Genomic DNA, 26,328 nt, shown 5'->3' with positions numbered 1-26,328 from the left:
AATTAAAAAAAGAATCTAGATCCAAGTAAATAAATAAATAAAATGGAAATAAAAAAACCAAGTATTTAAAAATAAAAATTAATAAAAAATTTAAAAAAGGACTAAAAAAAAAGAAATGGAAAAAGAGAAACATTTAGAGAATAAAAGTAAAAAGGAAGCTGGATTCTATTTCCCCTAGAGCTGAGGCTTTGCAGCTCTCTATGATCAGTAAACTTGGTACGAGCTAGTTTGTCCTGGTCTTCTGGGGGAGGGGCCTGTTGCCCTGATTCTCAGGTGAACATCCCCCTTTGGAGATCCATCTGCAGGGTTCAGGGGGTTGGGGCTTGGTGTAAATGGCTCTGGCCTCCAGTAGATGGCGCTGTTTTTGCTCCTAGAAGGCTTTCAGTGCTGATCAGTTGGATGAATATGGTAGTGCCTCGCTTGATAGCCCTGGAGCTGAAAGTTCCTCCCCCCCCAGTTTTCACAGAATCCTCACAGAAAAGCAGTCAGTCACCCTTCTTGTCCCCAGTTTATGTCAGAACCCTGTGTTCACCTTGCCTATGTCCGAGTTTTTTTTTTTTTAAATCTCTGGCGCATGACTGAGTTAAAACACTCCACATTTTAGGGACTCCCGGAGCTTGGAACCTTGCTGTTCCTCTGGGGGGAGGGTCTTGCAGTGCTTTTGCCTGTTTGTCTGCTGTGTAAAGAAGGTGATCATATGATCTGCAGCGGTTGGGAGTTTATGGAAGGCAGCAGAAAGTCAGCATCCTAGCTTGCTATCCTCAGCTGGAATCCATGCTCCAGTGACTGGGAACAGTGCAGCATCTTGGTGCCACCCTTCTGGTGATCCAGGGGATCCTCAGTCCATGTTGTCACTCCTGGGACTCCACCCGATCTCGCCAGCCTAGCACCTTTAAGCCAGGCACTCCCCCATGGTAGCTAGCGGACTTCTAAAAGTTCAGATTATGCACTCTGCTGCTTATGATACTTTGCAGTAGCCTCTGTAAGCAGGCTCCCTCCCCGTCACCATACCCTCAATTATATCTTCCCCAAGTCAACTGTCTGCATATCCTACCTTCCAAAACGTGGTCACTTTTCTACTTGCAGGTTTTGTTTTCTTAGACCTCCTATTATTGGGTGTTCAGAATGATTTGATAACTATCTAGCTGTGTTCAAGGGACAAGACAAGCTTAGGGTCCTACCTCTTACCTCTGCCATCTTAACTCCTCCCACCAGGATCACTTATTTAATTTAGTTATGTCTCTTTAGCCTCCTGTAATTAGAAACAGATTTTTCGCTGTTTTTCTTTTACAATTTTAACTTTTTTCTTTTCTTTTCTTTTCTTTTCTTTTTAACATTTTTTGAAGATTTCAGGTCATTCATTTTGCACAGTGTTTTTCATTTTGGGTTTGTCTGATGTTTTGTCTGATGTCTGAGGTTTTTTTCTTGATAGCGTTCTGGTTATGTATTCCTGGCAGGAATATCAAAGACATGAAATGGTATCTTAGTGTATCTTATTAGGAAGAATATGACTCATTACTGGTACTGTTAATTTATGATAAAGTGTTTTGAATATGTGAAACGTATCATTATAAAGATGTTTTGGGGCTCCTGGGTGGCTCAGTTGGTTAAGCGTCCGACTTCGGCTCAGGTCATGATCTCTCGGTCCGTGAGTTCGAGCCCCGCGTCGGGCTCTGTGCTGACAGTGCAGAGCCTGGAGCCTGTTTCGGATTCTGTGTCTCCCTCTCTCTCTCTGACCCTCCCCCATTCATGCTCTGTCTCTCTCTGTCTCAAAAATAAATAAACATTAAAAAAAAATTTTTTTTAAATAAAAAAAAAAAGATGTTTCATGGAAGCCTTGCTGTAATATCATTTGATTTCTTAGAGGGGAGATTGCTGTTTATATAGTTTTTTTTTTTTCCACATGCACAGTTAATGGATATTGTGTATGTAACTACATAGTAAGCTTTCATTGTGGCCTAGCCATGTGCAGTCTCTATTTGAGTTGCTGTCTGTAAGAAATCTACCATATAAGGGCGCTTGAGTGGCTCAGTTGGGTAAGTGTCCAACTTCAGCTCAGGTCATGATCTTGCCCTTCCTGAGTTCGAGCCCCCATCTCAGGCTCTGTGCTGACAGCTCTGAGCCTGGCCAGGCTTTGGATTCTGTGTCTCCCCCTCTCTCTATCTGCCTCTCTCCCATTCACATTTTGTCTCTCTCTCAAAAATAAATAAACATCAAAAGAAAATGAAAAAAAAAAAAAAAGAAATCTGCCATATAGAGGAGTGAACAAAATTAATTAAGTCCTGTAAAGGAGATAGAAGTAAAGTGTTCAAAATATTAAAAGAAAGCAGTACAGATCACGTTGGGATAAAAGAGGACGATTTTTTGAGCAGAGTGTTGTATACCAAACCCTGTGTCCGGTGTGTTACATGAATTAGCTAATTTAATTTTTACCATGATTCTCTAAGATATGTACTATTATTATATCTGCTTTTACATAGATGAAGAAGACATAAAAACACTGTACTGAGGATCAGAAGAACTGTGTTCGAGTCTTGATCCTACTATTGTCTGCATATGGGTTAGAAGAACACTTTCTTAATTGATTTGATGAGCTATTAATAGATGTTCATTGACAAAAGTGTTCCTGATCAACCTGTGCTTGGGAAATACCATGTACTATATTACCCCATGTAGGAAAAAAAGAAAGAAAGAAACAAACAAACATTTGTTCTGTAGTTTAATGTGTCTATCCAGAGAGAAGTATCTTCTGTGCTCTGACATCCTATCTTAGTGTCTTCATAGCTCTTCTCACTGACTGCATTTATTGTATTTATTTGCTTTTTTGTTAATTGTCCTCTTTACTAGAAAGAATGCTCCATGAGAGCAGGCATTTTTTTTTTTTATCTTGTTCACTGTTGTAACTTCCAGATCAGGCTTGGTATATGGTGGCAGTTAGTAATTTGTTGGGTGAATGAAAATCTCTCTCAGGCCTGTTATAAAACAACAGTTGTTTTAACTTTAACCCAGAATTTTGAAATGTATTTGACCATAATATTCTTTTTCTTTGTGGAACACTTAGTAAAATCTCAAAGAACATTAGCGTTCCATGGAACTATTTGAGAAATGCTAGTTTGGTCATTTAGTTTACACTTTCAAAATATAATGATCCTGGTTTATGAAATTCAGTATTGTTCCTACTTATATAAGTATTTGGAGAAAATTAGAGATGCAGAGTTTTTAGTAATTTCTATTTTAGGATATAGTTAACTTGTAATTTTTTATGTTAATGAAAGAACAGTTGCTAGGATAATTCAAACCAGTTAATAACTTCAAATCACTTATTTTTAGTAACAGGTTTTATTTAGTTTATTTGGCTGCAAACTGACTATCCTAATTATGTTTTATATTGTCTACTACAAAAAATAATTGGACTTAAGCAGGAGGTTAACCCCGAGGAGGTATAGTACAGGCAGTACTTTTATGTATTCAAGTACAGCGTCAATTGTAGTAGGTCCTTGTTTGGAAGGAAGAGTATTTTCTTAGAAAGGAAAGGTATAGCTTTAACTTTTGCAGAAAACACTAGTCAGAGAATGGACATATGACTTTTTAGTTAGGTGATCTGTGCTCCAGTGTCTTCTTGCCCCATAAATAATATGATAAACTTAAGCAACCTGCTTTGCTTACGTCTATATACCTTTTTCAAATAACTGTAGTGATCCATGTTTCAATCTATAATGGAAGAGATTCTTTCATTAAAACAAAATGTAAGAAACTTCAAGGTTTGCAACAGACTATAGATGATAATGTTTTGATTTGAAGAAGAGTGGCTGGACCACCTGAACATAAGTGAGGAAGGGACTGCCCATCTGGTGTAGCTTCCTTTACCATCTGTGGGTTTGTCTTCCAAAGCTGTTCTTTGCTGGAACTTTGAAGTATGTTGTCCTCTAGCTGCAAGGGAAGCTATATTCTCATGCATGTTGTAGTACCTGTTCTGATGGCCCAGTTACCACCTAGACTGTTGATGGAGGTTATAAATATAAACCTGGAGGATCAAGAGGTAGGAAATGAATATAGAACTACAGAAACTTGAGAGGTGACTGGAAAAGTCATTGACATCAGGGATGTTCGAGTATGACTGAACTGAACACTAAATGTAGAGCGCAAATTTACTCCTCCACTGTTTATAATGAGAACATTTTCTCTACACACAACTCCCCATGATTTTTATAAAAATAAGTTCAAAAGGGAGCTTTTCAGTTTGATAGCAGTAAGAATCGAAATGAGAAAACCTTGCAAGAAAGGGGAAATTCAGGAAGCTTCTCCTTATCTTTCCATGTGAAAATTGTCATTGAACATTTTTGCTAACATGCAGTTTAAAGTTTATATATTATCAACAGTCTGCTCCCTTAATTTCTTTTCTTTACCCTTATCTTCTCTCCCCACTCCCTTTTCTCTTGCCTCATAAATGCATACATAGTAAATATTCTAAGGATAGATTCGTCAAATTGCTTTGGGAATAAGAATATCCTTATTCATAAATATAGTAGATTCTAACAGAAAACCCAGCTAATTATATAGTACATAGGTTTTCTTTTTATTTTGCTATGTATAAAATAACACTGGTGAATTGGAGGCTCAAATCCAATCCAAAGTGACTTCACAGAACAAGTTTTATGGGAACTGCACAGCATGCAGTTTTGGCTTTTTTGATTGATTGTTTTCCATTTTTTGTTCTTCTGTGTCTCTGCTTATTCTGTGTAACCTTCAATGTTAAACATAGCAGGAATGCCTAATAAGAATAAAGTGTTTTATAAATAGTGTTATGTGAGGCTGCATATTTCAGTATTTAACTGTGAAGTGTGTCATACTTTAAGCTCATGGGCATATCTTTAACCCTGACTCCGCTGATATATTCCAGAATTGAAAAAACCACAACATATTTCACTTTTCACTAGTATTTTCATGAATCATTGATCATTGATAGGGATCATTTTTTAGGTGCAAGCAATTTTGAGGTTTAGAATTTGTATATTTAGTACATATTAAACGTTATCTTTGGAGTTCTTAGATTTTTCAACAGAAAGATTAATTATCCTCTTCAGGGATTGTAATTTAAGCATTTTTACTTGAGGGCATGTTCTTGAAAATGTGAATTTGAGTTTTCCCAGATCAAAAGTATGGTGTTCACCAAAAAGGCATATTTTAAAAATGTTAATTTCATGTTCTGTTCACTTTCATACTCTTCTGTGTTTTAAGACAGTATCTTTTTGATTCTTAAGTAAGCAATTATGAAACTAGGATATTATGTTTCTTATGTTTACCTTTGTTCAATTAAATCTGTTTATATAATCTGTGTTAGTCATTTTGATAAATTTAAGCTTCTAACTTTTAAAGATGAGGAAATCATTATCCTTATATTGTCCCTATATAACTTTTTTTTCCTCTCTTCGATTCCCAACTTTTGTTAGTTCAATATCATATTTGCATATTAGTGGAAATGACACTTTACATCCTGTTCTGTTATGGTATCTTAATTCCTTCATTTAATTTTATTCTTAGTTCTGTAGTTAAATAGCTTAGAAGTTTATCACCAATTACTTTGCCATGGCTTTCCTAGCCCTACTTGGCTAACTAAATTCTTCCTTTAATAGGGTCCTCTAAAAGGACACATGGAAATAATGCTCCTTGAGTTTTACATGTTCATAATTGAATAATGATTTTGTATTTGGACAGCAGTTTGATTAGATGTATAATCCTTGGGTCATACTTTCTTTAAAAAGTTTTAAAATAGTAATCTGTTATATTCTGGAGTTGAGGTTGGAGGCCAGCCTAATTTTCTTTCTTTTTTTTTTTTTGGTGACAGTATTTTTGCATGTCTGTTCTGTATCAGATTTTTTTTCCTGAGACACAGTGTGCCCTTTCAATAGACCTATTTATATTTATTCAGTAATTTCTATACCCAATGTGGGGCTTGATCCCAAGACTCAGAGATTAAGAGTCACACACTCTTCTGATTGAACCAGCCAGGCACCCCTTCAGTAGATTTAGATGTTCTTTATTTTTGGTGATTCTTTTTGGAATTATATCTTTAAATATTTGTCTGTTCTGTTATGATGGTTTTCTTGGGCTCCAATTATTCATATATTGGATATCCCATCTGTTTTTATATCTACTCCCCTCTCTAATACTCATTTAAAAAATTTTAACTTATCCTTTTTTTTTTAATCCTCTGTGTTCGTTTTCACAAAAGTTTATTCTCTATAGTGTTTCTTCCAGTTTCAACTGCATTTCTGTGATTTAGTTTTCTAAGTCTTTTCTAAATTGTCCAAGTTTATATTATACAATTTCTTATCACCTAGCTTTCTTTTACTTGAACTCTTATATCTTAGTGATATGACTTTTTTCCTTAACTTTTTTCTTTTTTAAATTTACAGCAAAAGGTTAACTGTAATTTTCGCTACTTGGTGGCAAGTAAAGAGGGTTTTTGGGGGGGTCTACTAACAGTTTTTCCTGTAATTTTATCTCCTTTTTTGTAACTTCATGTGGATTTCTGCTTGTTCTTTTGTGATAACTCATCTGGAAATGTTGGTTTTCTAAGATCAGTTATTTTCCGGAGATTTTAAAAGAAAGGAGCTAGAGCTACATTTCAGACTAGCTAGTATTCCTTTTGACTCGGGATTTTTGGTTGTTGAGTTCATTTAGTTATTATTTTTTTACCAGTCAGTGGACACAGGCATCTGTGGGATTTTGCAGTGCAGTTGCCCTTCTGTGGAAGCTGAGACAGACTACTGTTGCAAATATAGTTTCTTTGTATGATTTCTTGTTAGGCCTGGTTCTTCTGACTTTCAGATTTCAACTGGGTGTAGGGCTGTTCTGCTGTTACTCCATAAATCCTATCCCTCTGCTGGGAATTTATGTTTTGCAACTTACCTTTGAGGAGTTTACTTTGCTAGCTTTTTCTGAGATGTGCAGCTGAGACATCGTTTCTCCCTTTCCTCCCTTAAGTACCCAGGATTTTAACCTCCTTTCTTTCAGAAGCTTTTATACCATTTTTTTGCCTGGAGTTTTAGCTGGATCCCAGTTTTGCTAAAAATGGAGAGTGTGTTTTTATTTCTTAATTTCTTTGCTGATTTTTGGACTAATTGCTTTTGGATACTTTCTAAGAAGAGTAAGGGGATGCTTTCTAAGAAGAGTAAGGGAAATTTATGGCCCAATATTAAAATTGAAAGTCCATATTAATTTTTAAAGTAGAACAAAAGTTCTTGATTTCAGTGTTTTGCAGTAATGTAACCCCTGTTACCCCCACCCCACCCATACAGTGCAATCTGTTTTCTTCAGATACCATTGACTAATGCTACTCAGAATGTCAGTTTGTTTATACAAGGTACTTAAGGCAATGCTTCTTTATCAGAGAAGTCTTATTTTAAGAAAAATGTCAGCTGAACTAAACAGTATGCTTAGGGACATAATTGATTCACATTCTGGTCAAACCTTACAGGGTTGAGGATTGGGAACAGTTTGCATATTGAGTATCACTGCTCTATATTATGTGTGTGTGGCTGTCAAACTTCATCACTTTATACATAGTTAATGCAATTGTCTCTTTGTTCTTCATACTTAGTATTGCCATTGACCAATTAATTGTATATGGTCTTCACTGGTTAGTATGGCTGAAATAGAAGTGCTGTTTCTATATAAATAGGAGTCCTTGGGATGAAGGATAGTTTGGCATATACTTTTTCTCTGATAGGAACTTTTTAGTGTAATGATTCATTTCTCTAAGCCATAACATGGAGCTCATGCTGACAGAGGTGGTAAGGAGAATACTGTTATATGAATGTTCAAAAATGTGAATTGGAGAATTAAAGAAGATGGTAGAATTCAGTATTATAGCTCTAGAAGATGTGATTTTAGGGGTATTCTATGTAAGTAACATCTTTATCTTGATTCTGTTGCTGAGGAAACATGGAAAAATAATCAACATATAATAAGATGGTGGAATTTTATTTTTTTGTCAAAGACTTTCATCTGATTGAAGGATGTGTTTTTCTGGATATGGTCTTTCATGTCTAACTGACCATTGGAATTCTCTCTTTCTGTCAGAAACCATGAGATATGTCAGTGTCAACATGTAGAATTAGAATGAGATATTGGCTACAACTTTTTTGTTATATTCTTAACATGATGGATTTTGCCCTTGAGGTCATGGTTTTTCCCATTAGTGTGTATCTTTAAGCTTGTTAGTCATTGGGCAGACATGAAGAACTTGGTAAGAAACTTTATAATAATAATGAAGTTACATTTTTTTCTAAAGTTTTCTAAGTAATTAAAAATTTTTCTAAATATCAATAAAATACTACATTTGAGACTAAAGATTCATGGCCAAGACATATGGGATTCTATCTGAATTTATAAAGAAAATGTTTTGAAATTATGCATTTGATCTTAGTGAGAAAGTCTTACTTTATAACCATTCTGATTATAAACTTTAATTATGAAATAAATAGCTGTGAGCAGTGCTACTTACCCAGTGAGGTTCTTGAAAGAATTCTGCATCCTTGCCAGTCACATTACTAAGGTGAATTATTTCAAGAATGTCACTGATTATAACTAATGTTTGCTATTATTGGATTTAGGATAGTATTTTAATAGTTGTTCTGTCTTGGGTATAGATAAAACCTTGGAAAAACATCAACTCGGAAGTCATATAGAATAAATTAGCTATTAAAAAAAAATAGAAAAAGAAAATTCCTTTGTCATTGCAATCTGGTTTCTTTCCTAGTGCCACCAGATGTCAGTGTAACCACAGGACCGGAGAAATACTGCAGTAGATAAATGCCTTCTGAATGTTCTAAGTGTATAAAAAAGTTGTATACGTATTAGGTATACAATGGAAATAGGATTTTATTATTGAATTGCATAGAAAAATGAAGTGCATAATGGAGAAGAGAGTACATGTAGAACTTAAAAAGCATAGATGCAGTAAAAATTCCTCTTTTAAAAATCTGTTCTTTAATGAATGCTGCATTAAATGATGATCATTATTTACTATTAGGAATTGTTTATTTCTAGTTAGATTTATTACTTACATGTCTGCATAGGTCTACTGCTAATTGCCCCAAATGAGTATGCTGTGTTGATTTCATGCCTTCCTGAAGTCTGCATCTCGGGCTTTGGACTGCACTTAATGTATGTATTCCATGCCTCAATTAAATTGTGATTTTGGTTAGAAGTTTTATATGGGTCAAAGACTGTTTTCAGTTACTTGATGTCTTCTTTTCAAAAGTATTTTGTTACTCAGGATGTTTCCCCAGGTTATTCTTCCCCACCAACCCCCAGATTACTTCTTTTGACTTCTTTTTTCCTTTAATTTACAAAATGGAGAAACTTACTTCTTCAACAATATAAACTGTCTCCCTAGAAATTAGTGAGATTGTCATCCTTGTTTTCTTATAGGCTCTTAGCTTCTCCAGCACTATAATATAACCTCTTGTGGGAGGGGCACTGTCCCTTCCCTCAAAGCTCCTGGTTTTCTTTTCTGCTGTCTCAGCTGGAGTCTTATAGACAATACCTGTTTGTATGGAAGGGAGGAAAGACCTTCTCCCATCTCTCTATGTATCCCAGACACTTTGAGCTCTGCTTTCCAAAGTGGGGTGTTTTATTTCATCCTTATTCTTTATCCTTGGGCTCTGATCTCTGTTGAATGCCAGTATAATATCAGATCATTATGATTCTGCTTTCTTTTTGTCTGTGAGAACCAGAGTACTTTTGTATGTTCTAGGATTACTCATTTCCTTTCTGTCCTTGAACAGTTAACCCCAAGCCATAGGAGCCACAACTGGTGGCCTGACCCCTGTCTCCATTGCCAGGTATCTTAGATGTGCCTAGTATTCTAGATTAAATTCCAATTCAGTTGAATTCTAAACTCTAGACCAATGCTGTCCCATAGAACTTGGAAATATCCTATATCTACCTTGTCCAGTATGATAATCACTAGCTATGTGTGGCTCTCAAGCACTTCATATGTGGTTAGTTTGATTGAGGTACTCAAATTTTAATAAATTAATTTAATTATAATTAGGTTGAATTTTTAAACTTTAAATTTATTTTATTTTAAATCCAGCATAGTTAACATACAATGTTATATTAGTTTCAGGTGTAGAATATAGTGATTCAACAATTCTATGCATTACTTACTGCTCATCATGGTAAGTGTACTCTTTAATTCCCATCCCCAAATTGTCTCATTCTCCCCACCCACCTCCCTCTAGTAATCATCAGTTTGTTCTCTATAGTTGTCTGGTGTTTTATTTCTCTCTCTCTCTTTTTTTCTTTGTTCATATGTTTTGTTTCTTAAATTCCACATATGAGTGAAATCATATGGCATTTGTCTTTCTTTACTTATTTCACTTAGCATTATTATATTGTCTGGATTCATCCATGTTGTTGCAAATGGGAAGATTTCATTTTTTATGGCTGTGTAATATTCCATTGTATATAAGTAAGTAAAAGTGTTCAGTTAGATTTTTATTCTGGTATGTTTAAAATTCATATTTGTATACATTAGGAATATTTCAGATATGCAGAATGTTTTTGGAATTCTCGTTTGAAATTGTCTTCAAAATTTGTGGCAGTCTTAAGTATAGAGAAAAATATAATAAATTGCCATGTCCCTGATACTGAACTTCAGTAGTTTTCAACTTAGGGTAAATCTTACTTCAGTTATAGCTCTGCTCACTATCTCCACTCCATATGTATCTGCAAAGGTTAAAGATGTTTCTTTAAAGAGCAACCACAATGCTATTATTGCTCTTAAAGGTAACAATACCCAATTGGTCTTCAAATTTCCCTGATTGTCATATATACTTTTATGTATATTTTTCACATTGTTGAAATCAGGATCCAGTTAAGGTCTCTGCATTGTAATTAGTGTATTTGTCCCTTATTTTTTTTTTAGTATAGTGTTTCATCATTTCTACCTCACGTAATGTTTGTTACCTGTTCACTGATTTTAGAGCAAAGTCTTGGATGGAGAAGTGGCTAACAATCATAAGCATCTGCCAGGAATGCTAATGGTGTTCTAAAAGAACGTGATATATTTGCAAGAGTTGAGTTAATTTTCCTTGTTCTCCAGACGCCATCTTGTGCACAGATTGTTACTGATGCTCATGTAAGCACATATTACTTGAAGATTCTGATTGAGAGGTATGTTGGTACATACTAAAATATGATACCAAAAGGATACAAGGGGACTTAAAGTTCTATACTGCTGAAATGTCTGGTTATTGGCACTCATGAAGTAGTTTCTTTCCCCTCCTCCTTCCTTTCTTCCTCCTCTCTTTCTTATTCAAAATATCTTTTAGGATACGTTTCATGTATATGGCCATCCTAGTATCATGTAGAAATTTGTGTTATTTTTTAATATCCACAAATATCACTGTTTTGCTGCTCAGAATCACTTGAACTGTGGAAATGCTTCTAAATCAAATAAAGTTCGTATTACTACCTTGTCAAGGGAAAGAAATAAATTTTAGTTGAGTGCCTGTACTGCATAGAAATACATAGGTATGGTTTAATAGTAACATTCCCTCAAAAGTAATTCTCCAGCCTTACCATAATGATTAGGTTGCTGAAGTTTTTGCAAGAAAACATTAATAGGCTTCTAGAATATGATTGGCAGTGACAATAAACACATACACTTAAATTATAAATTATATTCCAAATTTAGGTGAATAGAAATTAATTTCCAATAAAGACTTTGCTGGGACTAGATCATAGACAAGTATTGAAAATCTTTGAACTGAGTGTTCACTTTCAAATGAGTGTAAGGGTTTTTTTGTTGTTGGATTGGAAGGAAGGTATTTGAGTTGTGGTCACTGGTGACTGTTGAGTGCAAAATCAGTGACTGTATATAGCCCCAGTGTGGCCAGGCAGAAAATGTGCAGTTTGTTGCCTTGGAATTTAAGTCTTTCCGGATTTGTCATTATCAGTAGCTGAAGCCTACTCTTACTGAGACATGAGAGAATGAATAAATGATACTAATTAAACAGTCTAAGGAAATGTGTTTAGAGTTAGTGAAAATTTGAACAGGAGATAGAAGGACAAGAAAGAGCATAAAGGTTCTGTGTTAACAGCTTCTGCCTCCCTTATGGGCCCAGTTGTGTTTTTTGGAAGAGAGGAAAATCTGGCAAATGAATGGCTGTTTGTACAGAAAGTGACCATGGAAAGCTAGACGATTATGGGCTTTGGACTCCTTTTTTGAGAATGGGAAAATAGTGTGTATGTTTGTAAAGCTGAATGACAAGATATATATAGTTGAGGAAGAGGAAAGGTTTATTTAAACCAATAAAACTGGTCATAGGTAATTATTATGGAGGAAGTAAATTGGATGATAAGGTTCACTGGGACCAGAAGATAGATTATAAGTGCTGATGCCTAGAGAACGTTAGGGACTATTGAGGAAAGTAAAACACAGTCTAAAGGGACAGCCACTACTTGCTTTAGCCCAGTGTTGCCAGATTTCAAGGTACTTCAAATATGGATATCTGGGTTGTTTTTTTTTTTTTAATGTGAAATTTCCCAATTTTTTAGTGTTGCTTCAACTGTAAAACAAAACAAGTGAATAAAACCAAATAAAACTTTGTGGACCAAATAAAATACATGTGGGGATAGAATCCAACTGATAAGCTTTTCAGTTCGTGACCCTCCGTAGAATATATTTATTTGTTGTTTACAGAACACAAGCTAATGGATAGATGAAGGCATACTGTTTTTATCCCCTGAAATACGACTTCAGAGGTCTGACTTTTTCTACCATAGCAGATGTTTTTGATCATAATGAGGAAGCAGGACTGTGTTCCAGACATTTAAATCATATGTCTGTCCCTGTAGTGTTACTTCACTAATTCCACAGTCTTCTCTATATGCTTCTTACTCTAGGCTGCAATACAGGATCGGAAATCTTATAGGGAAATGCTATAAAAAGATTGAGTCATCACACAGGTATTATATAGGAATTTCTGTCTTATGGTATTGAAATGTGATTTTGAATTGTTCTTTGGACTGACATTCTGTTTAAAGGCAATACTAAAGTGAGCTTGAAGATTGTGGCCTTGGGTCACAACAGCAGAAGTGTCATCTTGTGATGAAAGATTTGTAGACTTTGGAATAAGCCATCCTCCAAAATACTACTGTACAAATTTTTGAAATACCATTATCGAGTTGAAAAAAATTGTTAATAGTGAGGTAGACTAGTAGAGACACTGAAAAGGAGATGTTGGTATTAACAGCATAGATCCCACAAATAATATTTTTGTATTTTTAATTACTATATGAATAATAACAGATTTTTTTTTAATTTTTTTTTCAACGTTTATTTATTTTTTTTGGGACAGAGAGAGATAGAGCATGAACGGGGAGGGGCAGAGAGAGAGGGAGACACAGAATCGGAAACAGGCTCCAGGCTCCGAGCCATCAGCCCAGAGCCTGACGCGGGGCTCGAACTCACGGACCGCGAGATCGTGACCTGGCTGAAGTCGGACGCTTAACCGACTGCGCCACCCAGGCGCCCCGATAGTAACAGATTTTTAAGAAGGAAAAATTGTCCCTTATCTTACACATTTGTTTCTTTAAGGATTCCCTGTGATTTCTTACGGGTGGCTATTTTATGTAATTGATACAGAAATTTACACATTTTATAATTTAAAGAGGCAATTTATATTTTATGTAATACATCATATATCCAATTTACATTTTTACTTAATCTGTATTTTTTACATTTTAATACTATCTTAGTAGCTATAGTTTTAGATACTATTTTAGTCTACTGAAGGTATTATATCATAATATTAGAAGTTTAGCCTTTTGTTTTATTAGTAGTCACTTCATGTTTGGAAAAAATAACTATGAAAGTTTTCCTCACAACAAATTATCAGTTGAAGGATACTAAATAAAAAATAAGCATTTTATTACATTTTCATATTAACCTTATTAAATCAAGAAAGGTTGGCAAATCATCATAAGGACACCATTTGCATAATATTATTTGCCAATTTAAAAAATATTACCAGGTTTATATATTTTCCCATGTCTGTTTATTTCTTGGACTTACTTTTTTATAAATTTATCTACTGTCACTCATCTGTAAGATTCTTCATGTTTTCCTTCTTGATTTTTATGAATTCTTTATATTATAAGCTCATTTTTGTGTTTGAAAATTATTTTCCTGTGCACTTGTTTCCTTACTACTTTTTCACTTCTATTGTGTATATATCTGTTTAAATCTCTTTATCTTTTACTTTGTGATTGTGTCTATGGCATTAAGGATTAGACTGTTTTTCTACTAAAATCTGATAATTGTGCAATTCTGGCTTTTCTTATTTATTTTTATTTTTTGGTTATTGTGTGAAAAGTTTGGATCTAAATTCATTTTTCCTTTAAAAATTGCTGATCAGTTCATCTAACCCTGTTACTAAATCCCCCTTTCCCCCAATGGTTCATATTTTAATTAATGTTGATGAGCCAAAGAGTTATGATAACTACATTTAAGGTGACTATTTTCCTTTGGTGTATGCAAGAAAAGCACTTCGGGGAAAAAAAATGAGAAGAGAGAGGTAACTAAAGGAAAGACTTGTTTGGAAAATTCTCAGCCTCCGCTAAGAGCAAAAGGCTTAAATTCAGAAGACTAAATTAAAACTTCCAAACAAATATCAAATCCAGGACATGAAGTCCAGAAATGAAGTCTCCAGTATGATTGTAAAGTACTTTGTTAAAGTGTGTGTGTGATAAAGGTGGTGCCTCATAGTAGCATTTAGGCAGGCAGAATGTCTCTAGAAACTTTGGGGTGTGACTTATGGGTACACTCAATCAGACAGTGGGGCTTTAAGAAGCATGGGGGTGTTGCTCCTCAGCAGAAGCCCAGGGCAGAGAAGGGCTTATCTCAAAGAACTTCGTGAGTGTGGTTTTGCCTATTTAAAGAGAACCCTAAGAATATTCACGGGAGACCCACAAAATTTTAAAAAGAAATGCATTGAAACACTGGGGTTTGAAAAAGAGGTGGGCTGAGAGATAGTACAAAATGTAAAGAGACCATCAGTTACAGGAGACCCTGCACTTGGTAGCAGTCATTCCCTTCTTCCCCCCACCCCCTTCCCCAGCCCCTGGCAACTATGAAGCTACTTTGTATCTCTGGAATTGCTTATTCTCAACATTTCATATAATCACACAATATGTGGCCTTTTACCTCCAGCTTTTTTCACTTAGCATGAAGTTTTCAAGGTGCATGTTGTAGCATATATCAGTACCTCCTTCTTTTTTATGGCTGAATAATACTCAAAGGTATGGAAGTACTACCTTTTGTTTATCCATTCTTCACTTGATGGACCTTTGGGTTTCTACTTTTTGGCTATTATGAATAATCCTGTTATAATAATCATTTGTATAAAAGTTTTTGTGTGGATGTATGTTTTCTAGTTTGTTTTGTGGAAATTTCTAGGAATCGGTCATATGATAACCCTATATTTAAGTGTTTGAGGAACTGTTGGACTTAAAAAGGGGCTATACCATTTTATATCCCCACCAGCAATGGAGGTTGGTTGCAGTTTGTCCACATCCTTGTGAATACTATACTTGTTGTCCTTTTTTTTTTAATTTTATTTTTAATTTTTTTTTTTTTTTTTGAAATTTACATCCAAAATAGTTAGTATATAGTGCAACCATGATTTCAGGAGTAGATTCCTTAGTGCCCCTTACCCATTTACTCCATCCCCCATCCCACAACCCCTCTAGTAACCCTCAGTTTGTTCTCCATATTTATGAGTCTCGTCTGTTTTGTCCCCGTCCCTGTTTTTATATTATTTTTGCTTCCCTTCCTGTGTGTTCATCTATTTTGTCTCTTAAAGTCCTCATATGAGTGAAGTCATATGATTTTTGTCTTTCTCTGTATAATTTCACTTAGCATAATACCCTCCAGTTCCATCCACGTCGTTGCAAATGGCAAGATTTCATTCTTTTTGATTGCCGAGTGATACTCCATTGTATATATATACCACATCTTTATCCATTCATCCATCGATGGACATTTGGGCTCTTTCCATACTTTGGCTGTTGTTGATAGTGCTGCTATACACAATGGGGTGCATGTGTCCCTTCGAAACAACACACCTGTATCCCTTGGATAAATGCCTAGTAGTGCAATTGCTGGGTCATAGGGTAGTTCTATTTTTAGTTTTTTGAGGAACCTCCATGCTGTTTTCCAGAGTGGCTGCACCAGCTTGCATTCCCATCTTTTTTGATTATAGCCATTCTAATGGGTGTGAAGTGGCATCTCATGGTTTTGATTTGCATCTCCCTCATGACTAATGATGTTGATCTTTTTATGTGTTTACAGGTTATTGTTTAAATTTTGATTATGGCAATAAAAGAACTCATTATGTGACTGTCTCATTTAATTTATAAATTGCAAATAAATACTTCTCTAGGTTTTATTACTTCCATTTTAACATCAGTCATATGCAGGCTTATGGTTCCTATATAATAGCAAAGACCTGGTTATTCACCTCGAGAATCCTGCTTACTGTTAACATTAAGTATCTTTTTTCCTTTTGCTCATTTATTTTCTTTTAGTATTTGTGATGATGTATTTATGTTTGAATGGCCAGCCAATATAAAGCTTCTTCTCTTTTCTGTCACCTAGCAAATATTTACTGAGTGGCTCTTATGGCAGACACTTTGCTAAGTGCTGAGGATATATAGTAGTGAATAAGTCTTATGATCTGGTGGGGAATTTAGAATGAACACGTATACATGTGAATTATAATTGTAATCTGATGTAAATGATAGAGAGGAATGGGACATTATGATGGAAAGAAATGGGGGGACCTGCTTTAGTTGGGCTGATCAGTGAACATTTTTCTTAGTTGTGGCATCCTGAAAGCATGGAAATAACCATTGAAAAAAGACAAAAAGAGTGTGACTAGAACACAGGAAAGTGAAGGGGGTTGGCTCAGAAGGCAAGGCTGAAGAGAGAGCTGTTTTCCTTTGAGTAGCTCTAGCTGAAAATTCATTGTTTCCTTAAAACATAAATAAACACAAACAAATCAGTGCAATTAATTAACACTTCCGGCCATGCCCTACAAAATTTGGCTTCTTCCTACCTCTCTGGCCTTATTTCCTCTCCCTGTCTTTACACGTCAGCCACAGTGGCCGTCCTGCTGTTCCTCAAGCATACCCTTTGCTCCCTCATGGCCTTTACACTTCCTGTTTCTTCTGTTTGGAGTGCTCCTCCTCCATCTGTTTGCATGATTTACTGCTTCTTATCTTGTCATTTCTCTGTTTAGCTGTCTTTGTTTCAGAGATGACCTCTCTCTTTTCTAAAGTAGTCCTGATCACTGTCTATTACTTTACTCTGTTAATTTCTTTCACAGTATTTTCATGAGAACTTATTATCAATGTGTTTATTATCTGTCTTTCTGACTAGAAGAGAAGTTCCATGAAGGTAAATACTTTGTCATTCAAGTTGACTGGAGTAACCCTTGTGCTTAGTGCAATTCCTGGTCCTGGTGAATGACTGGACTCATTCATTTATTTTTGCAGAGTCTTGAAGGATTATGGTAAAACGGTAGATTAGATTTTAAGTGCAAATAGGAGTGCTGAAAAAAAAGTGAAACTGCTATTATAGCAGTTGATTTCAGTGGCTTGTTGTTTGGAGCCCCTTTTATAATCATTGAAATTCTTCCCTGGAGCTGTAAGGTATATTTATATAATCATCCTTAATTTATATATAATGTGAAATTGTAAGTGAGGTGACCTCTTTCAAAGCTCTGTGGTTTGCTGATTTTCTGGGATCTGTAAGTCAATGTGGTTTTTCTCTCAGTTTTTCAGATTGGATGGTTTATATCAATGTTTTCAAGTTCACTGACTCTTCCAGCTCTAATCATCTTTTAAGTCCCTCCATGTCTTTTTTTCAGTTCTAGAATTTTTTTTAATGGCTTCATTCTTCTGCTGAGATACTCTGTATACCTATCTGTATACTCTATATACTAAAAGTGAAGTCTTTGAACATACTTTTCTTAAAATTTTCAAGCATTTATACTGGCTACTTTAGTTCATTTGTTAAATCCAACATCTGGGCCATCTTGGGGTCAATTTCTGCTGACTCTTTTCTGACTCGAATTCTGTTATCTTCATATGAGAAATGTTGATTTTGTTTTCGTTTTTTTTTTTTTTTTTTTTTTTTTTTTTATAATCCATTTACTGACATATAACCTTCAGCTTGTTTAGGTTTGGTTTTATGTTTTGTTAGACTGTGTCTGTGGAGAGCTTAAGGTGTTTCCCAAGTGCATCTGATTTGGTGGGATTCTTACTTCCCAACTTCTGCCTCCTTCCTGAACTTGTCAGGGCTTATTTTAGGCTTAGTTAAAGCAGGTCCAGAATAGGCCTTACTCTCAGAATTGGTTTTTATTTCCAGGGCTCTGCTTTTTGGGTGTCTCAGCAGGATTCCCAGGGTGTTGATGAGGTATCCTGTTGCTTCACCACCATGACTGGCCAGAACTCCTAGGATTTCCATTGCCCCCAGTACTCTTTGCCCTCTAGTTATCTCTATTTCGTTTTTAATCCTTCAGCAGCTCTGTGAGTTTTGCCTTGCCTTAGGCATGTGCAGCCTCGACCACAGCTGAGGATTCTTAGAGAACTTCCACACCAGGACCTCTCCTTTGCACAGATCTCTTTCCTCTGGGGCCTTGCACCACAGATGTTAGCTGTTTAAACTCTAATCTATGCCTCCTTAGCTCAGTGGACTGCTCCTCTGCTTGGATTGTTTCCTTTCTTGAGTACCTTTTCTTCAACCTTACCTTGCCCTGCTTAGATTTCAGCTCACTGCACCATAATTAAGAAAAGTCCCTAGGCAGAGAGCTGAGGTGGTCATGGGGCTCACCTCATGTGTTTCCCTTCTTTCAGGAATCACAATGTTCTGACTTGTTTAATGCCAGAAAAAGTTGCTTTACATATTTGTTCACTTGTATAATAGTTGATAGCAGGAAGGCTAGTTTAGTACCAGTTAATGTTCTATCCAGAAGTGTAATTCTGAAGCCTGTTTAGTTTGGAAAGGGATGTGTTTTCAAAAAGAGAAAACTTGTTTTCTTTTAGACTTTGGTTTTTTCCTATTCATACAGGCAACAATTATTTATTTCCTGTCTTCTGTCTGCATTTGACACTAGGCATACAAGCAGAATGAAACACGGTTTCTTTCTTTAAGGAGAATGCTTTCTTAGTGGATTAGGGGGCCAGCAAATAGGAAGTTCAAATCTGGTTTTGTTTTTGTTTTTTAATAAACTTTTATTGAAGCATAATATATGTTATTATTTCATGACACCCCCCCCCCCCGCTTAATTTGATAACTTGTTATATAAAGAAAAATAAGTTAATTCATTTTTTCCAAAGGAGAGGCTTTGGTAGTAGATGTAAGTTCTAAATGTACTTTTTGTTTAGTTTTTTTTTTTTAAACGTTTATTTATTTGTGGGGGGGGGGGGAAGGAGAGGAAAGGGGTAGAGAGAGAGGGAGAGAGAGAATCCCAAGTGGGCTGTTCTATGTGCTATTAGTGTAGACTCAATCCCATAAACTGTGAGCTCATGATGAGCTGAAATCAAGAGTCAGGCCCCTGACTGACTGAGCCACCCAGGCGCCCCTCTAAGTACACTTTTCTGAACCACTAGTTCATAATTATTAATCATTAAATTTGCTTTATTTTGAAATAGAGCTATAAAAATACTCTTTATATTGGTTTCGCTGTTGCCTTTGGCAAATGTTTTCACTGGAGATGCAGGTATCATATGTTAATGTATTTATGATGTTAAAAACAATTTTTCTGTCTCTACTGTAGTGTATTTAATAATCAAAACAAATTTTTTTGAATTTCATTTTTATAAGGTCAGCCTAACTCATGAAAAACAAACATCTTTACCCTGCTTCATACATCACTGCCAGTTGATAAGCTTCATTTCAGGATCTGGCTATAGAATGATTTTTTATCAGCAATCACTGATAATGATGAATTGGATATGAAACTGATTTTCTTCCTTTTTTCTTATGTCCTCCACCCAAATTAGATTGACTTTAGATTGATTATAGAAAAATAACCTACCTTGAAAAACTGTTGTTCTTTCCTTGATAAAATACCCTTGAATGTTAACTTAGAAATAAGGTATGTTAAACTTCTGCTACAATGGTGCTGTCTCAACCATTGTGGTTTCTGAAACATCCCAGGATAAGAGAATTCTTAACTAAAAAACTTCTGACAGTCCTTTGTGGTGGAACTAGGTTTGGTATAAATTCAGTATACAAAATTAAGAGTATTAGTGACATGTTACTTATCTTGAGTAATAATGAGTACACTTATCATTTCTGGCTTTCTACATTCAAGTATTTTATCTTTCCTATTTTATGCTAGCATTTTCCAAATGTGGCTCTTTCTTTAAGAGTCTAGCGCCTTTCTAATTTTTGACTGGGAGTTGTTGATTTTTACTTCCTACCTGCAACTATAGTAGAAGGAATAAATATATACTTGAGATGAAATAAAAAATTCATACTTGTTTTTCAAACCTCCTTTCTCATTGCCAAGCACATGAAGTCAAACCTTCCTATCACATCTGTCCTCTTTCTGATACTGATATTTCCCCAAACTGATAATTCCAAGAAGTCCTCACATGTACATCAATCACAGTATGTCATATTTGCTAATGGTGTATGTGTGTGGGTACTTATTTTATTAAGTTCTCTATACCTCTGTTCTGGCGTTCTGTCCCCCCCCCCCCCTTAACTATTCTAGAATCAATGACATCGTCAATGCACAATTTTGTTTTGTGGTAGATCACATTCTGGAAAGTTTAGTCCCACTCGTTTGTTCTATCAACTTAATAACATCATACTTGTGTTCTTCCTCACAAGATCAGATTTGTAAATTATTGTATGCACCTGATATTTGGCGGCACTTACCTCGGGGTAATGTTAAATTAGATATGTAAAAGAAAATAGAATAATTTGGTGGAATTAGTAAAAGGGTGCACGTTTTTTAAGGAACCTGTGGGCATGTGAGCTATTCTTCAAACGATCTACTGTAGCAGCAGCTTGGGGGCCATTAAGTAATAGGCATTTCTCCAAAAATACTCTTTAGGTTGTCTGGGGTTTCTTTTTCAAGCAAGCAAAGTTTTACTATATTTTCATTGATTGCTTCAAACACATCATTTAACGATTGTTTATGACGGAAAAAATATGTAAGATGCAGAACTTGCAGTATTGCTTTTTCAGTTGGGCAGTGACTATTGTCATTTGTGGTCAAATGGTAATAACAGCCAACCTTTCAATCCCTTTGGGACTGTTTCCTCAGACTGCTGTTTCTTCTGACCTGTTCATCCTTATCTCTCTCCCAATTGCATTTTAACTAAATAGAAACATTGTCTTTATTAGCAGAGAGAATAGATGTTTGCCTCTTACTTCCATTTCCCCTGTATTCTTTTAAATGCTACTGAAAATAATTTTGTTCACAGAAAGGATGTGTATGTTAATAGGTTTAAGCTAAGACAACTGTGATAAATGTTTTGGGATTGCATAGGGAGTATGTGTTTTGATTTCTTGATAGGAATGATCACAGCACTGTGAGTTCCAGGGTGAATAAGTGATGAGAACATCACCAAAGTGTCCAGTCCTACAAACCTGCCTTTCTACTGACAATAATTGTTTTGACTGTTGCATTCGCAGCTGTTGAAAATGGACATATAGATGTGTTAAGGCTGTTGCTTCGATATGGAGCAAATGTTAATGGATCCCATTCTATGTGTGGATGGAACGCTTTGCATCAGGCTACTTTTCAGGTAACCTGTGAATTTATTATTTCATTTCCATGTAAATTATGTGTTTTACCCTTTTAAAATGACAGTTCTATACAGTTTTTGCTTCCTACTTGCCTGTGATTTATGATGGTTAGTGCAGTACAGAAAAGGCAGTCTAAATGCTAATGATCATTCTGAATAAGCCCACTGCTCTGGTAGTTCCAGCAGCTTTGGGATTCAGGGATTATCTAAGTTTTTCATATGTTGATGGCATAGTTAAGAGACCATCAGAATATTTAGGGTATAAATTGATGAGGAGCAATGACTTACTTTATTTATAGCAGTGTGTTTAGAAACTATGCTAACTCCTTACTGCTTGGGCTAGCAAACTAATTTTGCAGGCTTTAAAAGGATTATAATTCTTAGAGATCAATGTTTCACCTGTTTAATGGGCTGGCTAAACATAAAGAATAATCTCTGTCTAGTACATCCTTCCCATTGAACAATACACTTAAAAAAAAAAAAGTTTTCCTTTAGTGAAGATGAAAACACCCCAAAACACAGGGATAAGAAAACAGATACCTTCTATTTTCTTTGTTTTCTCCTGTTTAAAATATGAATCTGTGCTTTAGGAAAATGGTGAGATCATAAAATTGCTTCTTAAGAAAGGAGCAGACAAGGAATGCCAGGATGACTTTGGAATCACACCTTTATTTGTGGCTGCTCAGTATGGCAAGCTAGAAAGCTTGAGCATACTTATTTCATCGGGTAAGCTGAATCCTTTAGCCTTTGCACTGTTAAGATCTTCAGTTTTAAGTGTGTCTTCCTGAGAAGTACAGTTCTGGACCAGATATAAATCAGGTTGTGAAATTTGTGGTTTTATGTTAGTGGTAAATAAGAGTACATACAAGTTGATTTATAAGCCTGGTTACTAAGTGTCTATTACTAACATAATGTGATGCACAGCTACTAATTTATTTGAGGAGGAACACAACGATCTATCACAAAAGCAGGTTTATTGGCAAGTTGAATGATGGGGCTGTTCTTTCTTATGGGGACCTGAGCAGTTCCAACTGTCTAGGGTACAAGACTATATAAGCTTAATTAATTTATTAGATAGCTATTTTGTATATTAAGCCTTTAAGTTGTATGTTTTGATAAATTGTGGGATTATTTAAATGGTTTATTTGAAAGCATGTTTACGCTTTGAATATATTAATAGCAACCTAACCCTGCTAAAGGTTTCTCTGTGACAGTCATTACACATTCAGCATTACCAGAGGAGATGGTGTTGAGGTGGCATTCTTATGCTGTATGACATTTCTGTGACCGGAAACCTTTGTTATGTAAGGGCTTTCAAATTCCTCCAAATGCTGTGCACACACTCATAGTACTAACCTGATGAAGCATGGATAGTTACGAGCAGAAGAGAAATACACCAGATTTGCTGCTAGGCAAAACATTTTTTAAAAATTCTTAGGCTTTTTATATTTGTTTATAATACCTAGGCTTTTAATAAGTTGCCTCCAAATATACAAAACAAAGTTTATTTCGACAACAAAGCACATATTTTCTTATTTCTGCTTTCTTCTTACAAACCTTCAAATGTGCAAGTTGAAGTATGGAGCAAAGAAAACATTAAGTGCCAAATTAAGATACCTGTTACAAATATTGAATCTGTAAATCTTAGAGTTGAGAGGAATCTCCAAAGTTATTTATTTAAACATGTACTTTTTTAGATTAAGAATCCCAGGCCCTGAGAGTTTAAGTGCCTTGCCAAAGATCTAGAAAATATTTCCCGGCAGAATGAGGCTTAGAAGCAGGCCTTCTCATGTGACTTCCTCTCTTCCTCTTCTTCTCTGTTGTGTTTTCCTGAGGCTGTCCTAATTCATTTTATGGCCTCCAGTTCCATAACTTCCAATTATTAGCATGTAACTAATATTTAAAATAAAATAGGTTAAACAGTACCTTAATGATTGTCTCCTCATGCTGAGTTTGTCTCCCAGAATGCTAAGCACCTGTTCTGTTTTGTTCCTTCCCCCCCTCCCCGAATAGTTATGAACAGCAAATTGAAAAGGTGTGTAGGTATGTTTATCATGTAGCTATATATGTTTCTAACTCCTTAAAATGATTTTCCTTTCAGTGAATTATCTGTCATTTTTCCAACTTTCTACCTGTAATCTTATAGGGACCGGTTCCTTATTCTTTTTGATTCTTTGAAATTGTCAATCAAAATGAAACTGCTTAAAAAGGAAAGTTAAGTAGATTTCTTTCTTGACTTAGTCTTTTCTTAATATATTTAGTGTTCCCTTCTTTCTGAGGTTGACAGTACGTGAAGCATCCACCTTGTTTAAGTCGAGAAGATTCTACTTATCTGGATGTGTTGAGTGTCCAGTTAGAATTTCTGAAATTCCATCAACCCTTTAACTTAGTATTTGTGTTTTGCAGAGTTTTTACCTGTCTCAGGGCTGTGGTTTATTCAAGGTGCATTTATAGAACATCCATTCAAAGAAAAAAAATTTTTTTTCCCTTGTGATGAAGGTATTTCCACTGAGACATTAGAGAAATTTAAAAATTCTCATTGTCATGCAATAACACTATACTTAGCATATTTAACATGTTATTTGTCAATGAGAAAAATTGAGGGAAATTAGCTATTTTTAAAACCTTCACCAAAAGTGAGGTCACTTTTTTACGTCTTAATATATTGGCATTTAAGTAATTGATTAGTTTTGTTCTTTATTTTGTAATGTTTATTTTTGAGAGACAGAGAAGGAGCGCGTGCTCTCATGTGAGTGGGGGAGGGACAGTGGGAGGGAGGGAGAGAATCCCAAGCAGGTTTGAAGCAGGGGTCAAACCTACGAACCATGAGATCCTAACTTGAGCCAAAATCAGAAGTCCAGATGCTTAACCAACCTCGCCACCCAGGCGCCTCAGTTTTTGTTCTCTGAAAGTCTGCTCAGAAACCATTTAAGTAGACATTTTCTCTTTCATTATAAGGCTCTAAATGCAGTGGTCATGAAGGAAAAGGATATAATGAAAAGTATAGTTAACATTAGTTTTAAGGTATGGCCCCAACGTATGTCATATCTGTGGGGATTTTTTTTTTCATAAATCTTAGCGTGAATTGATTAATGGCATCTATAAAGTCTTATAACATACGTTTTTCTTATCTTTTTCTGTAATAGATGTTATGCATTTTTGATGATTTGTATTTTCCACTTTTCAGTGATTACTTACTGGACCCACAGAGTGCTTGCTGGAGGACAGATTGGAATGAAATGAATCCTTCATTGCATAAGATTTTTGTTTTAGCTTAAAAATGAATTCTAAAATGTTAATCACTTGTTTTCTTGTTAACATAAAAGCAAAAACAATTTAAAATGATTACCAACAAGTTTGGAAAATCAGTATGTTTATACAACAGCGTCCACTGGGGTTGGAACTATTGTACTATAAAACCCTTTTAAGACAGGTGTTTTGAAATTTATGTTAATTATCATTTTTAAAAAAATAAATTAAGATTGTCTGTTACATGTTGTTATCCTCTATTAGGTGCAAATGTCAATTGTCAAGCATTGGATGAAGCTACTCCCTTGTTCATTGCTGCTCAGGAGGGCCACACAGAATGTGTAGAGCTTTTGCTGTCCAGTGGGGCAGATCCTGATCTTTACTGTAATGAGGATGATTGGCAGTTACCTATTCATGCAGCTGCACAAATGGGCCATACAGAGTAAGTAGTAAAACAGAAAATAAAAATAGTCTCGTAATTAAAAGTCCGCAAGGAATAAATCTTCTGAGCCTGTTGTTTTATCTTAGGCAAAATCCTTGGTATTTTCTCTACCAGCCTGCTGTATGATTAGAGCCACCCCCATATCTGTCCTCCGTGCCATCCCAGTTCCTCTTAGCCTTACACTCTCCTAGTGTGAACAGAATGGCTGGAGATGGAGCCCTGGGGCATCCTCAGGGTATTAAGACTTTCCTCTAATTTCTCAAGCTGTGGCCATACTCTGCTGCTCTGCTCCGGTTTTATTCCAGGTGTCTTTAGTTAACAATCTGATGGCCTTATTCGATGTTTCCTGTTTGACCCGAGGAAGCTTTTGAGTGTGTGACCCTTCTTGGGTCTAGTCTTTCCTTTGTGTGGGCTAAGGAGTTCTCCGCATCTTGAACCCTGTGACTGGACCTTCTCTTTAATCTCTAATCCACCTTGGTACTTTGCCTGCCCTACTTCTGTTACTCTTCTTCCTTAGTCAGAAGTTCTTATGAAATTTTTCTGGAGAAAGAGACTTAAAGAAAGTTGGAACTCCCTAAAATTAGGGGTTCCAGGAATCTTAGAAGCGAATAACCTGGTTATACCTCTGAGCATATGGCAGCCCATCTCAACATAAATTGGCAATGAATAGTTTTAAGTTGTTTTTTTTTTTTTTAACGTTTATTTATTTTTGAGACAGAGAGAGACAGAGCATGAACGGGGGAGGGTCAGAGAGAGGGAGACACAGAATCTGAAACAGGCTCCAGGCTCTG

General features: G+C 35.6%; 1 protein-coding gene across 9 annotated transcripts in view; it reads left to right on the top strand.

Annotated features, from left to right (window-relative positions):
• Positions 1–26,328, top strand: part of ASB3 (ankyrin repeat and SOCS box containing 3) — a 116,400-nt gene that overhangs the window by 51,792 nt on the left and 38,280 nt on the right. For all 9 annotated transcript variants that reach the window (XM_011281017.4, XM_011281018.4, XM_011281016.4 and 6 more), the window contains 3 exons: positions 21,734–21,846; positions 22,437–22,572; positions 25,360–25,537. In XM_011281017.4, the coding sequence (XP_011279319.1) occupies positions 21,734–21,846; positions 22,437–22,572; positions 25,360–25,537 (427 nt within the window). The remainder of the gene's footprint in view (positions 1–21,733; positions 21,847–22,436; positions 22,573–25,359; positions 25,538–26,328) is intronic.

This window comes from Felis catus, chromosome A3 (genome assembly GCF_018350175.1).
Source record: "Felis catus isolate Fca126 chromosome A3, F.catus_Fca126_mat1.0, whole genome shotgun sequence".
Classification (NCBI taxonomy): Eukaryota; Metazoa; Chordata; class Mammalia; order Carnivora; family Felidae; genus Felis; species Felis catus.
Note: the sequence above shows the minus strand (reverse complement) of the source record. Positions and strands in the feature narration are given on the sequence as shown.